General features: G+C 41.7%; 1 protein-coding gene across 4 annotated transcripts in view; it reads right to left on the reverse strand.

Annotated features, from left to right (window-relative positions):
• Window positions 1–12,877, reverse strand: part of ELP1 (elongator acetyltransferase complex subunit 1) — a 107,468-nt gene that overhangs the window by 84,742 nt on the left and 9,849 nt on the right. For all 4 annotated transcript variants that reach the window (XM_068122341.2, XM_068122340.2, XM_068122337.2 and 1 more), the window contains exons 4-12: window positions 11,617–11,698; window positions 9,512–9,592; window positions 9,083–9,168; window positions 6,341–6,440; window positions 6,015–6,105; window positions 2,381–2,504; window positions 2,102–2,210; window positions 1,637–1,867; window positions 1,261–1,431 (exon numbers count right to left, since the gene is read on the reverse strand). In XM_068122341.2, the coding sequence (XP_067978442.2) occupies window positions 1,261–1,431; window positions 1,637–1,867; window positions 2,102–2,210; window positions 2,381–2,504; window positions 6,015–6,105; window positions 6,341–6,440; window positions 9,083–9,168; window positions 9,512–9,592; window positions 11,617–11,698 (1,075 nt within the window). The remainder of the gene's footprint in view (window positions 1–1,260; window positions 1,432–1,636; window positions 1,868–2,101; window positions 2,211–2,380; window positions 2,505–6,014; window positions 6,106–6,340; window positions 6,441–9,082; window positions 9,169–9,511; window positions 9,593–11,616; window positions 11,699–12,877) is intronic.

A 12,877-nucleotide genomic window follows, 5' to 3' on the forward strand; every position in this document is an offset into this window, starting at 1 on the left:
GACTCTCTGGAAAATCCTCTCCATCTATTTGCTGATGACTCCACCCACTGCTGTTCCATACATCAACCCTCAGATTGGCAGGCAGCAGCCTCTTCACTCTCTGCAGACCAGGAAGAATTCACAAACTGGTCAAACAAGTAGAACATGTCTTTGAATCCTGACAAATCTCACACTCTCACTATGTCTCTCCAAAAAGACCATCTGGAAAACCTCTCATCTACTTTCTCAACAATCCTCTCCAATAAGTTCTGTCACTCAAGCTCTCAACAATCCTATCCAAGAAGTTCTGTCGGTCAAGCTTTTTGGTCTCACTATCTGCCATGATCTTTCCTGGGAAAAGCACATTTCCAAGCTGGCCTCCAAAGCCAGTCGCCGACTCGGCATCCTCCATCGTGTGAAGTCCTTCCGTGGCACTACTGAGCTTAATGGAGTAATGCTCTCCCCTCTGAGCTGGCAAACCTGCCTCACACCTAGTTCGGCTGCAAGCTGGAGAAACCCAAGCTTTTAAAATCAAAGGTATCTCCCATGATGAAGCTAACTCCAAGGGCCTTTCACTCTCTCACTGCAGGCAGGTTGGTGGTCTTTCAGTCTTCTACCGACTCTTCTCCGGCCTTGCACCCACAGCTCTCTCTGTGCTCTGTCCCCCAAATATTCCTTCAGGATGCACAACATCTGCCAGCAACCCTCTTCTAGTGAAACTGGCAAAATCAAGACTCTCTATTCACCTTCACTCTTTCATTCCTCTTTTCTCCCGCCTCTGGAACAAACTCCCACACACTTCAATCCCACTACTCCCTCCAGATCTTCAAAACAGCTGTTCACCACCATCTCATATCTTTCCCCATTCAAAACCATGATATTTTCCATCCCCATTAATCCACCCAAACCCACCTCCTTCAAATTCCGGGGTTTTTTTTCCTGAAAGCCCATGCAGTGTCCATCTTGTTTATCCCGTGTACCCCGCCCCACCCCTCGCTCTTCCACAGATGTCCCTGTTCCCTAGTGTTGTACTTCCCTCTCACTCCCCCTCTTTTCACCCGCTCCCTTTATTATATGTTATATGTGTTATCCGAGCTCTTATTTCGAGCCTAGACTAAGTATACAAAAAAATGCAGCTTAGTGTGATGTATGAAAGACAAACTCTCAAAATTTGAATCGCACTGAATCACATCTGGATAGCATTTGAGAAGAAGGCGTTGTTATTGTAACTATGACAAGTGTCACCCCAATGGAAGCAAACATCTGATGAAAACCACTCACCATGTCGATAGATGAGGAGGCGTCCGTCAGTGATCAACACAGCCAGGTCTGAAGGACTCTCTCGCTGAGGGCAGAATGCGACTTGCATAGCAGGGCCAGGTAGCAGGGCTTGCCAGGCTGCCATTGGTGGAGGAACCACGAGGAAACGGAACGGCGTCACAAGTAGACGATCTAGAATCATCCAAAAGTTTAAAAAAAAAAAATTTAAGGAGCCAAGATTTAAATGAAAAATTATAAAAGTAAATCTTCTACACCAAACTGAGGAAGAATGAAAAACAAGAAAAGTAAATAGAGAATGGAGGAAGAGCTTTCCAATTCAGCTAAAATGGGTTAGAAATCGATGGAAGATTTTTTTGTCTTTTTCTTGAACTGATACCTCCATCAATGACAGCAACACTGCTGTCGTCTTTTTCACCACCAGCACAGCTGACATCAGTCACCCATTGCCACTCAAAAGCCACGTAGGTGCCATCCGCATGGAGCACGTGTAGCTTGCGGGCACGTTCGGGATCCCAGCAGAAAGCAGCTACCCGTCGATTCCCACGCTTATCCCAGCACAAGCTCTGCTTTAGGTACCAGTGGTAATTATTCACAGTCCATAGCTGGACTGCAACAGGTAACACAAAGGAAGAATCATGGGAGGGGGTATTACAAGTCACAATAAAATAAACCGATTCCGAGAGAATTATCCCATCCATACGAACGAGCTCGAAATATGTATCTTTCCCTATGGCTCCACACCTTTGGTAATATAGTCTTAAATTTATACACACGTGAATCATGGGACATCATGAAAAAAAATTGATGCAATTATTTTTAAATAGAAAACAATCGTACTCACTGTAACAATACTCTGCCTCATCTGTAGCTTGTTCATCTGCAGATGGCTCCTGATCTTCTAACCAAAGTGCCAAAATGCTCGAATCGGAATTCCAAAACATCTCTTTCACCTGCAAATAGGTAAAGTCAGTCAGTGTGTAAAGGACATCAAATTGGACATAGCACAACAATCAAAAGACTGACAGACTTTCAACCACCAGGTATGAAAACAAGATAAACCAGCACTTTTGCTACACCCTTAACATTACATGTTTACCCCAGCAAAATGAGAACCTCTTACCAAGACCCTGTCCTTGCCAAAGGGTAGTGTGAACTCTCCATGTGCTAGGCCATTGCGTTCAAAAAAGATCACATCATGTTTATTGGGCTTTCGTTGTGTGCTGGCAATCAGGCTTCCAGAGGGCCTAACATAGAAAGGAATAAATGTGGCTTTTGTAGATACACGTTTACAGGAAGTGCCTTCATCATATAACAGTCATATCATTATCAATAATCACATCAAACTGCAATTGAAGATATTTCATTACAAGATCTCCACAAGCATTTATATATTCTGCAAATGCTTGGATCATTCACATAACTGTGTAATCTATGAGAACCTCTTCAGGTAATAAAAGCTACATGGTAGAATCTTATCCAGCATTCAGTGCAATTCTTAGAGACAAAAATATCCTCACCCAGAGACGATGACAGTTACAAAGTAGAACGGCACTCGGTGGAGCACATACCTCATCCAGGCTGAAGGGTTTACGTTTTGGATCCCATTGATAGGCTGGATCTGGATCTGGACCTGAACCAAAAGCTAATAGGCTTGTCCTTGTCACCTAACCAACTTATCCACCAAGTTTTGTCATAACCTGTCAATAACTTCTTGAAATGTCATGCTATATATCGTTTTTGGCCCTATCTCTCAATTATGAAGAATCACTTCAAGAATTAAAAAATGCTCGTATCCAGATCCGGATCTTCAACAAAATTGAATCATTTCGTCCTTGTCACAAACCCAACCTGTCCACCAAGTTTCGTCCGAGTCCGTCCACAACTGTATGAGATATCCTGCTCACAGACAAACAGACAGACAGAGGTGAAAACATAACCTCCATCCACATTCAGTGGCAGAGTTAACAATTTAAAGACAAACAGCTTGTACAAGAATTTCAGGCAACTTATTGCCAGAAAGTTTTGAATGATAGCACAAGGTACCACCAAGGGACATGAAGAGAAGTAAGTCCCATACATTCCAAGCATTAGGTCAAAATTACCATCAAAATAAACAATACTAATTCCGTTTTCCCCCACTTTGTTCAAACACAAAGAACTCTTCAGTTTGTCAAAAAAGCAAGGTGCCAGATCCCCATACAGTCACATGACCTTATGGGAGCATTTGAGAGGAGTGTTCATATTATTTTTAAAGGCAAAAAACTTCAAGCACAAAATACAAAAAAAAATTGCTATTCACAGATCTCAGCTTTGTGTAACCAGCGAGCCAGTTGGATCAAAAATGGTACCATGCAGCGTGATCAGCGGAACTGAACTCTTACACGAGCCTCGACTCTGTATACAAAAATATATATATATATACTCTCCATATAGAAGCCCTTTCATGCCAATAAGGCTTAAAATGTCGTATTTGTTAATTTCTGAATCACAACTCAATACAACCTATGTAATGATTTTACTGTTTTCTACTTTAGAATACACCAGAAAATAATAATGTAGATGTCAGAGCAGTTGAAAAGGTCATAATGGCTTCATTTTCTAGACAACTCTACATTGTCATGTTTAGCAAAGCACTGTTCACAAAAATAAACAAATTGCATTTTTACACTTTCTTTGGTTACAAAGTCAAGAACGCTTGGATTCGGAAGAGGGTCAGAGAGCAGTATTCAGGATTGCAAAGCAGATAGCGAAAGAGAGGTGTGATGTGATGGGGTGAGTTGCTTGAAGGATGAAGTGGGACAAATCGTTGTGGACCCAGATGGAATTAAAGGAAGATGGAAAAGATATATGGAAATGCTGTTTAATACAGAGAATGAATGGGATGGCAACATAGAGAGTAACCCAGTTTCAGGACCGGCAGAGAAAATAACTGAGAAGGAAGTTGAGGAAGCGATAAAAGCAATGAAGGGCAGAAAAGCGGGAGGGCCGACGGGAGTTGTGGAAGATATGTTAAAGGCAGCAGGAAGTTGGGGTGTGAAGAGAATGACAGAGATCTGTAATTTGGTGGTGAAAGAAGGCCGCATTCCAGTGGATTGGGAACTGAGTACCCTCGTCCCTCTATACAAGGGAAAAGGTGACCCTCTGGAGTGTGGCTCGTATCGAGCGATAAAGTTATTGGAGCATGGAATGAAGGTATTGGAAAGGATGTTGGAGAGGAGGATAAGGAAGAAGGTGAAGATCGACGAAATGCAGTTTGGATTTATGCCAAGAAGAGGAACGACAGACGCGCTTTTTATTGTAAAGCAGTTGCAGGAGAAGTACATGGAGAAGAGGAAGATGTTGTTTCTTGGGTTTGTTGATCTGGAGAAAGCATTCGATAGGGTTCCACGCGAAGTATTGACATGGGCATTGAGGAAGTTAGAAGTGGAGGAATGGTTGATCAGAGTAGTGATGGCAATGTACAAAAGAGCACGCACAGCTGTAAGGACGAAGGACGGGAACAGTGGTGAGTTTGAGGTGAAGGTGGGAGTGCATCAGGGGTCGGTACTAAGTCCACTACTATTTGTAGCTGTGATGGAAGTGCTGGCTCAGAACGTAAAGGAGGGTTTACCGTGGGAGTTGTTCTATGCAGATGATCTGGTGTTGATTGCGAAAAGTATGATGGACTGAAGGAGAAGATGAACAAGTGGAAGGAATGTATCGAGGCAAAAGGTCTGAAGGTGAATATCGGAAAAACAAAGGTGATGGAAAGTGGTAAAGCATGTGGTGAGGTGTAAAGAACTGGGAAGTGGCCGTGTGCTCTGTGCAGGAAGGGTGTCGGAGTGAACTCCATTCAATGTTCAATGTGCGCTGAGTGGGTTCTTCAAAAATGTAGTGGTCTGAGAGGGTCATTAACCAGTGTGGTAGCTACATTCAAGTGTAAAGTGTGCACAGAGGGAGCTGCAGATGGCGGAAATGTTGAGTTGGATCTTGGAGATGGCATGAAGCTGGTAGGTGTGAAAACATTTTGCTACCTAGGAGACATGCTGAATAGAGAAGGTGCATCAGACTCGGCGACGGTTGCTGGAGTGAGATGTGCATGGAATAAGTTTCGGGAAATAAGTGGCGTGCTGACGAGGAGGAGAGTGTCGTTGAAGCTGAAGGGAAAGGTGTATGCTGTATGTGTGAGAAGTGTTATGATTTATAGGAGCGAGACATGGGTAATGAACGTCGAGCAGCAACAAACGTTGGAAAGGCTGGAAATGTGAATGGTTCGGTGGATGTGTGGAGTATCGTTGAGAGAGAGGAAGACAAATGATGAATTGCGAAAGATGATGGGAATAGAGCCTGTGATTGATGCTGTGAAGAGGAACAGGTTGAGATGGTTTGGTCATGTGTTGAGGAAGGATGAAAGTGACTGGTTGAGAAGAGTGATGCAAATGAATGTGGAAGGAAGTAGAGGACGGGGAAGACTGAGAAAGACTTGGCTAAAGGTGGTGGAAGAAGAAATGCGGGCAAGGGGGTTTACAAGGGGAGATGCAGAAAATAGGGCAAAATGGAGATCGCCATGGGGACCGCAAGGCTAACCCCCACTCTTGCATGGAAATTGGCCTTAAAATGCCTGTTGTTGTTGTTTGTATTTGCAGATTTTCACGATTCAGGAATCAATCCCCCCTTTTTCCATTGAAACAATGCCCCTCCATTCGCGGTTTCATAATTTGTGGCACTTTCCAGGAACGTTTCCCCTGCGAATAGCAGGGTCCGACAGTACTTACTTCCAGCACAGGGGATGCTCCAATCCCACAATAGCCTCGCTGGTGGACTGCAGAACACCTTCCCTGCTCCACACACGCAGCTTGCGTGCCCCTGTGTGGCATGTACAACTTACTAAAAATATTTACAGGATAAATGATATACAAGTAAAATTAGTGAAGGTAATTTTATCATGAAAATTTTCTGTGGCATTTCTTACCGAGGTGCAAAATTACAGGTTCACCCACCCAGTCTACATCTGAACTTTAATTTTAAAAATTACTACCACCTTCGCACATTCATCCTAAAGAAGATCACATTGTTGTGCAAAGGTGTATGTTTTTTTTACCTGTGGCTGGACACACCGAGCTGACCACAAAATACTGGCCATCACCTCTCCAACTTATCCGCACCTTTTCGTCATCTAATGGACTCGCAAACAGTTTTTCCTGCAACACACAACCAAAGCCTGTCCTATCCAGACCGACACTTCATGCAACTTGTGGAAAACAATATATTATCACTTCAAATTGAAACTAATTATTTAATATGAGAATTAAAGGATCTGATCACTTTTTCCCCCCACTTTGGGACACATGAAATTAAAGAATCATTAATGAACAAATGTGGAATTTTCCAGTAATATGTGGATACAACCATGTTTTAGAAGCTCAACAAAACCTTCTCTTCCATATGCAATACCACATGCCACTGATAGGCATTTGGCAGCTGATAGGCATCACACTCTGCTGACATGGAATTGATTACATTTGGTCTGTTGAATGAAAAATGTCTTAAATCTTGGTAAATCTCACCATATCACTCCAGAATAATTGTCAAGAAACCCACCTATCTATTTTGTTGGTCAGCTACTGGAGGAGGTTTATGATTTTAGATGTATAGACCTCGCCATTCAGTCATGACCTCTCTTGTGCTGGCCACATAGCAAAGCTGGCCTGTTAAGCCAGCCGCCAACTTGGCATCCTCCGTCGTTGAAAATTATTCCTTGAAAAATCGGAAATACATCCTACAAGGCATTGCCCATAGCTCATTGGAGTGCTGCTTTCCACTGTGGAGTGGCATCATATCATCACATCTGTCTATCCTAGATTGCTCTCAATATTATTGGAATCTCCCACGATGAGGCTGAAGCACAAAGACCTATTGCTCTCACTTTACAGACAGGTCGTGGCTTTTTACCCGCCTCTCCTCCTGTCTTTTTTCCACTGCTCTCTCAGCCCTCCAAACCCCCAATACATTTTTTTCCACGAACCCCATCCTGGTTAAACACCGAAAATTGAGACTTTCCACCAACCTTGACTTTTCTCTCCTCTTTTCTTCCATTAGTGGAACTGCCTGGCTTTGTGGATGGTTCAATCGCACTCTTTTGTCTAGAGTTTCAAAAGCAGGCAGTGCACCACCATCTAATATTATATATAAATATTAGATGGTGGTGCAGTGTATACAAAACAATGGTGGTCACACACATCCACATCCCCCCATCACAACCCATGATCTTTTCTAACCCCATTAACCCTACCTAATACAACCGTCTGACTTGAAAGTTAATGTGTTCCCTCCTATCCTCTCTTTCCTTTTTTTTTATTATATGGTGCACATAATATGGATACGACGTGGCAAGCAGCGCTTGATTGAAAACTATGGGAGGATAATAAAAGGGAATTCCATGGTGTGGAAGGACATGACCCAGGGAGAGAGCAAAGCAGGGACAGCGAGAGAGAGGAGTTGAAGAAAGCAGTATGTGAGATTGGAAGAGACATTGGAGAGTTGTTGTTGGCCAAAGTGCTGTGAAACTTTTATGACAGAACATGAGCTGGCTACATTCCCACATGAGTCCAGTGCTGAACTGTACCTTCATCTTAACCTGTACCAGGTCACTGCACCTGTACTGGCCCACTGCACTACAAGCCGAAACAGCAATTCTGTTACTTCCCGTTATTTTCTCCTGCCCCGGAGTAAAATCTATTCATTCCTTTGCTAAGCCTACATTTGATGACTCATCCTTTGTTGTTGGCAGGCTTGAAGCAATAGTTTTAGGTTAAGATTATGTTTATGTTTGTATTGTCAGGACTCCATCCCAGTTTGTGCCCTTACTGTCAAATAGAGTTGCTTTTATAGTAAGCAATTCAATGATTCTTGCTGTGCTTGGTTTTAGTGTCAACATTCTTGTTGTTAAAATTTTATCAAATGAATATCATGGAGACATGTTCTCTTCTCCACCATCAAGCTGTTAGGAAAGCAGGAAGCCATTGGGAAAGTGTGAGGTTGCAAATTCAGCCAAACACCAATTTTCTTGTCAAATGAATATCATGTCTCTTGACTGCCACTGGTAACATGTAACCCAGTGCTACCTGGCGCAAAGTCAGGTAGTCGATGACTAAACCCCTTACTGGCTTGCTAGTGGAGAGAGTAACTGTGACACCCTGCAGGACTAAAAACAATACCTGTTAAAGGGCGGATGAGCTCCCTTCGGGAGCCAACGACCATCTAGTAAGGAGATGGTGTCTCCTAAAAAACACCCATATGGTTGCACTGGTTTTTTAGGTTGTAGATTGTCGGCCATTCAGACTTAGGAGTGTTAAAGTGTTGCCCGGAACTATCTTACACTCTCCGTGTCAGGATTGCTGGTCTTATTTTCTGTCTCACTCAAACTATAGCTACCGGGCTAGCTTTAACCTCTCCTTCTTGCAATCAAACATCATACACTTTTCTTACTCATTTTCAATCCTCACCTTTACATTCTCTTTCCTTTACTTCTCTTTCTGCAGCTCTTTTATTTTAGGACTGGCCTCAATGAGGACTATATAGCCCATGACTGGAGATTTCAACATTAAAAATAAATAAATAAATCAACTCCCTCAGGGCCACGCACCACATGTACACACCAGGTGAGCGAAAGTCTGCACACCATGTGCACCTGGTAGTTTAATAGCATCCTGCATTTGATTTACAGCAAAGAGGATCATTCGGGGACTTAATTGGCTTAATCAATGAAGGATTCAAACCAGAAAAAAACACAATGAATGAAGTAATATAAACCCCCAAAAGGTAGCCGGTGATCAAGTCTCACCTGTTGCTTCTGAAAAGCTGCTTTCTTCCCAGCTGAACCTTGGAACTGCGTCTCTTTCTTTCCCCAACCCAGTGTAATGAACTTTGCTGCAGAAATGGCAACAGACAATCAAATGAATCAAATGGCTGACAACAAGACAAAACTCCAAAATAAAGGAATTAATTGGAAAACTCAAAGGAGGGAATAACAGCCATTTGGAAGTCAAAGAAGATTAAACATTTGTTTTTCGTTGATGTGAAAAACTACCAAAAAGATAAAGAGTATGTGTAAATCCCTAAAGATAACAAGCATCGTTTGGGTTGAAACTTTACATTGCTTTCTTCCGACTATGAATCCCTTTATTTAAATAACAACGCAATTTCAGGCCAGGGTACAAAGCTATTCAGTTTGGGGGAAAATGGTAATACACCAGGTAACTCCGAGACACACCTTCTCCAAAATCTTCTGGATCCAAGGAGACTTCTGTGATTGGATCAAAGTCTTTGTTCATGAGGATAAGAGTTTTCTGGCCTGAAGGCAGAATACCAAATATGAAATTATTCAGTTTGGGTTGTCCTATTTCGTATTCCAATTCGAGCACATTTCTGATGCTGCTTTGTTGATTTATCTTATCTTTGTACTTTCTGTAAGACGTACACTCACATCTTCTAATGTCAACAACCATTTACGTCAAACCTCTTTCATGACCCTTACACAGTCAGAAAGAAAAAGCAAGAAAAATGTTATGGTATATTTGTTTTGTGGAAAAGAATTATGAACAATGAGGACCCCTCCCCTCCTTCTTCCTCACCATCTCATTTTTCCGAACCTCAAATATAAATGACAGAACAAGTGAACAAAGAGATTTTAAACATATTGATCCTCAATGTAAATTAAATAATTTGCATAACATCATTGTAACCTGCCATCAATCTCAGATAAAGAACAGCACTGAAGATCTAGATTGATAAAGAAACAAGCCAAGACCAAAAACAAATTAAATATAAACGATCTGGAAAACTATTGGGTGGAATTAGACAATTGTTGTTACGAATCTATAAAACATAAAAGAAAGCTGCAAATGTAAATTTTAATATGCAGTACAAGATGCATGATCGATTTAAACAAAGTTATGGAATACAAACCACAAACATTAAATTATTTCTTGTATTTTAAAACTTTCGGTATATATACACAAAGAATTAAGTTAAGCACCCCTACACAACGAATTAAGGTAAGCACCCCCTAATATATATTCTTTGTGTATATGTATACATTGGCATATATTCTAAGGTATGTGAGATCAAATAATGAGTGGTATGACATTAGCAATTATCCATTGATGAAATGCAGATGAGTGCACTCGTAGGGTTGCGTTGGGTTGAGTAGTGATCCGATCACGTGGGTCCTACACACGTTATTGACGCAAAGATCGCTAGAGGTCTTCTCAGAACAATGACTGTACGTTAGAAAACATAAACGTCATCCACACTGTCCGTGATGGACCTATAGCTCCATACTTAAATTGAGGTGAAAATATGCCTAAAATTCCCAAAAAATTTCACCTTAAATTATTCAGAATAAAATATTGAAAACGGCATGATTGTTATGTTTTTATGTGACCATAATATCACTTCTCCAGAAAATATAGCAATATCATGGGTATATTACACTGTTTTGACGACAACAAACTTGTAATGTGCGAGGTTGTAAAAAAACGGGGGGGGGTGCTTAACTTAATTCTTTGTGTATATATATATACTCATTCAAGGATGGGTAAGTGGACAGTATGAGGTTTGATAAAAGGGGAAGGTCATAAAACAGCAGCAATCCCAGATGACAGAATGGTCCCGGAAGCACCACCCACTGCAATGTCGTGACATCATCTAGCATGACAAACGTTTTGACAAAAGTCTGCTTTCAACTGGGCCGAACGGAACAAATTCGGTAAATTTAGAATGCAACAAAATGTAGATGCGATAAACAGAATGGTAAGATTGTTAATTATGCCTACAAGGTTTGGTAACGACACATGGGGCTGTGAAATGAAATATATAAAATGTTAACAGACAGAGAGACAAACAGACAGACAGACAACATCCTTTTATTCATATAGATAAAATGCAACTTAATTTTATGACTACTAAGAATGGTTAATACAATATTACAAAGGTACCGAGCAACGCAGAGTGGCTTCGCTGATGAGAATATTAAGAGAGGGAGGAGAGAGAGCAGGGGGGAGGGAGATGGGAAAGGGAGGAGGATGGGAAGGGGCAGAGGAGAAGAGAGAGGGGAGGCAAGAGGAAGGGGGGACAGGAGGGGTGGGGAGAGGGAGTTCATCGTTGAAGGCGAGCATACGTACAGCGTATAAATCCCCTACAGGACAATTGTTGATGGGTGGACGCATGCACGCACGTCAGACATGCACGCAGGCAGCAAGGCACGGCGAGGCCAAGCTCCTTTTATATCATAGATGTTGATCATACAAGATAATTCTGCTGGGATGTCCATCAAGAGACCCAAAATATATACAGCCACCAAAATAAACTACACACCTGTGGCTAGAACAACAATCTCCTGGTCAGGGCTCCATACCATGTCCACCAACCCGCTTTCCACACTGCCCACACACTCCACCTGCAAGCCGCACACCACATGGAGAAACGAAAGCACTTTTGTAGGGAAGATTTGAGGATCGCAGAAGTTATTTCAAGAGCATGAACACAATGGTGCACAGAAAACACACATGACCAACCACAAGTGTAGAATACAAACAAAATCAGGGCAAAGCCCTCATTTAGTTGCATCTTCTAGCACTTTCACATCACAGACATGTCGTAGGCCTCTGTCTTCTACTTCTTGGTCTTGCACCCTCTGCCGTTTCCATGCTCCAATCCTCCCACCCCCCCCCCCCAACCCCCACCCCTCCTCTCCCTGCCCTCCCACCGGGCTAGCGCAAGGTGTGCAGGGACTTTACATGTCCCCACCTTGTTCTTTCTTTCCTTAACTCTCATCTCCATCTTTCCCCCTGACCCATCTCTTCAGCATCAGATGCATATTTGACGTCAAGTAACGTAGAGTGCTAAATTACAGTGTCAGGATCCAATGCCGCGGGCGTCGCGAAGGGGATAAGGGGAATTGTGTTTGTGCATGTACATATATGACTACTACAGTCATTCTATTTTCTAAATTGCCTCATTTGTAAATACGTGCCTTGCTTCAGTAAAGTTGTGTTTCGTAAAAATGAGTGTCCTGACTTATCCTGTCAGTTTTAATTGACATTATTGAATTGTGCAATTTTTCAATACCCTGAAATGAAGTTGCACAATGTATTCATAAATAGAAATGTATAACAATAAGTTTATTAAATATCCCGGTTAGGATTAGTAGCACAGGCAAGTCAGGTGAAATGTAATAGCATTTTAAAATTTCCAAAAGATAATCTTAGATATTCCAAAGATACAGTATTCTGTAATGTAGACTTTGTGATCATATTAACTAATACTTATTTAGTCCAACAAATTACACATCAAGTAAAAAAAATTACATCTAATTATTTAAGTGTGCAATATCTAGAATAAATTGGGTCAGTATAGTTGCAAAACAGACATGGTACTCATCAAAATTTATAAAAACGTATTCAATTTGTACTCATCAAAATTTATTTATATACGTGCAATTTTTATTCAGAAACTTTTTTCCACCAGCTTAATTGGCTATAGACTGCATTTGAAGTTAAGCAACATTGGTTCCGCTCAGCCAACTAATCAGGATTAATGGTAAGATACACCATCTAATTCCATTGTGCGATTGCCG

This window comes from Myxine glutinosa, chromosome 7 (genome assembly GCF_964187855.1).
Source record: "Myxine glutinosa chromosome 7, kmMyxGlut1.1, whole genome shotgun sequence".
Classification (NCBI taxonomy): domain Eukaryota; kingdom Metazoa; phylum Chordata; class Myxini; order Myxiniformes; family Myxinidae; genus Myxine; species Myxine glutinosa.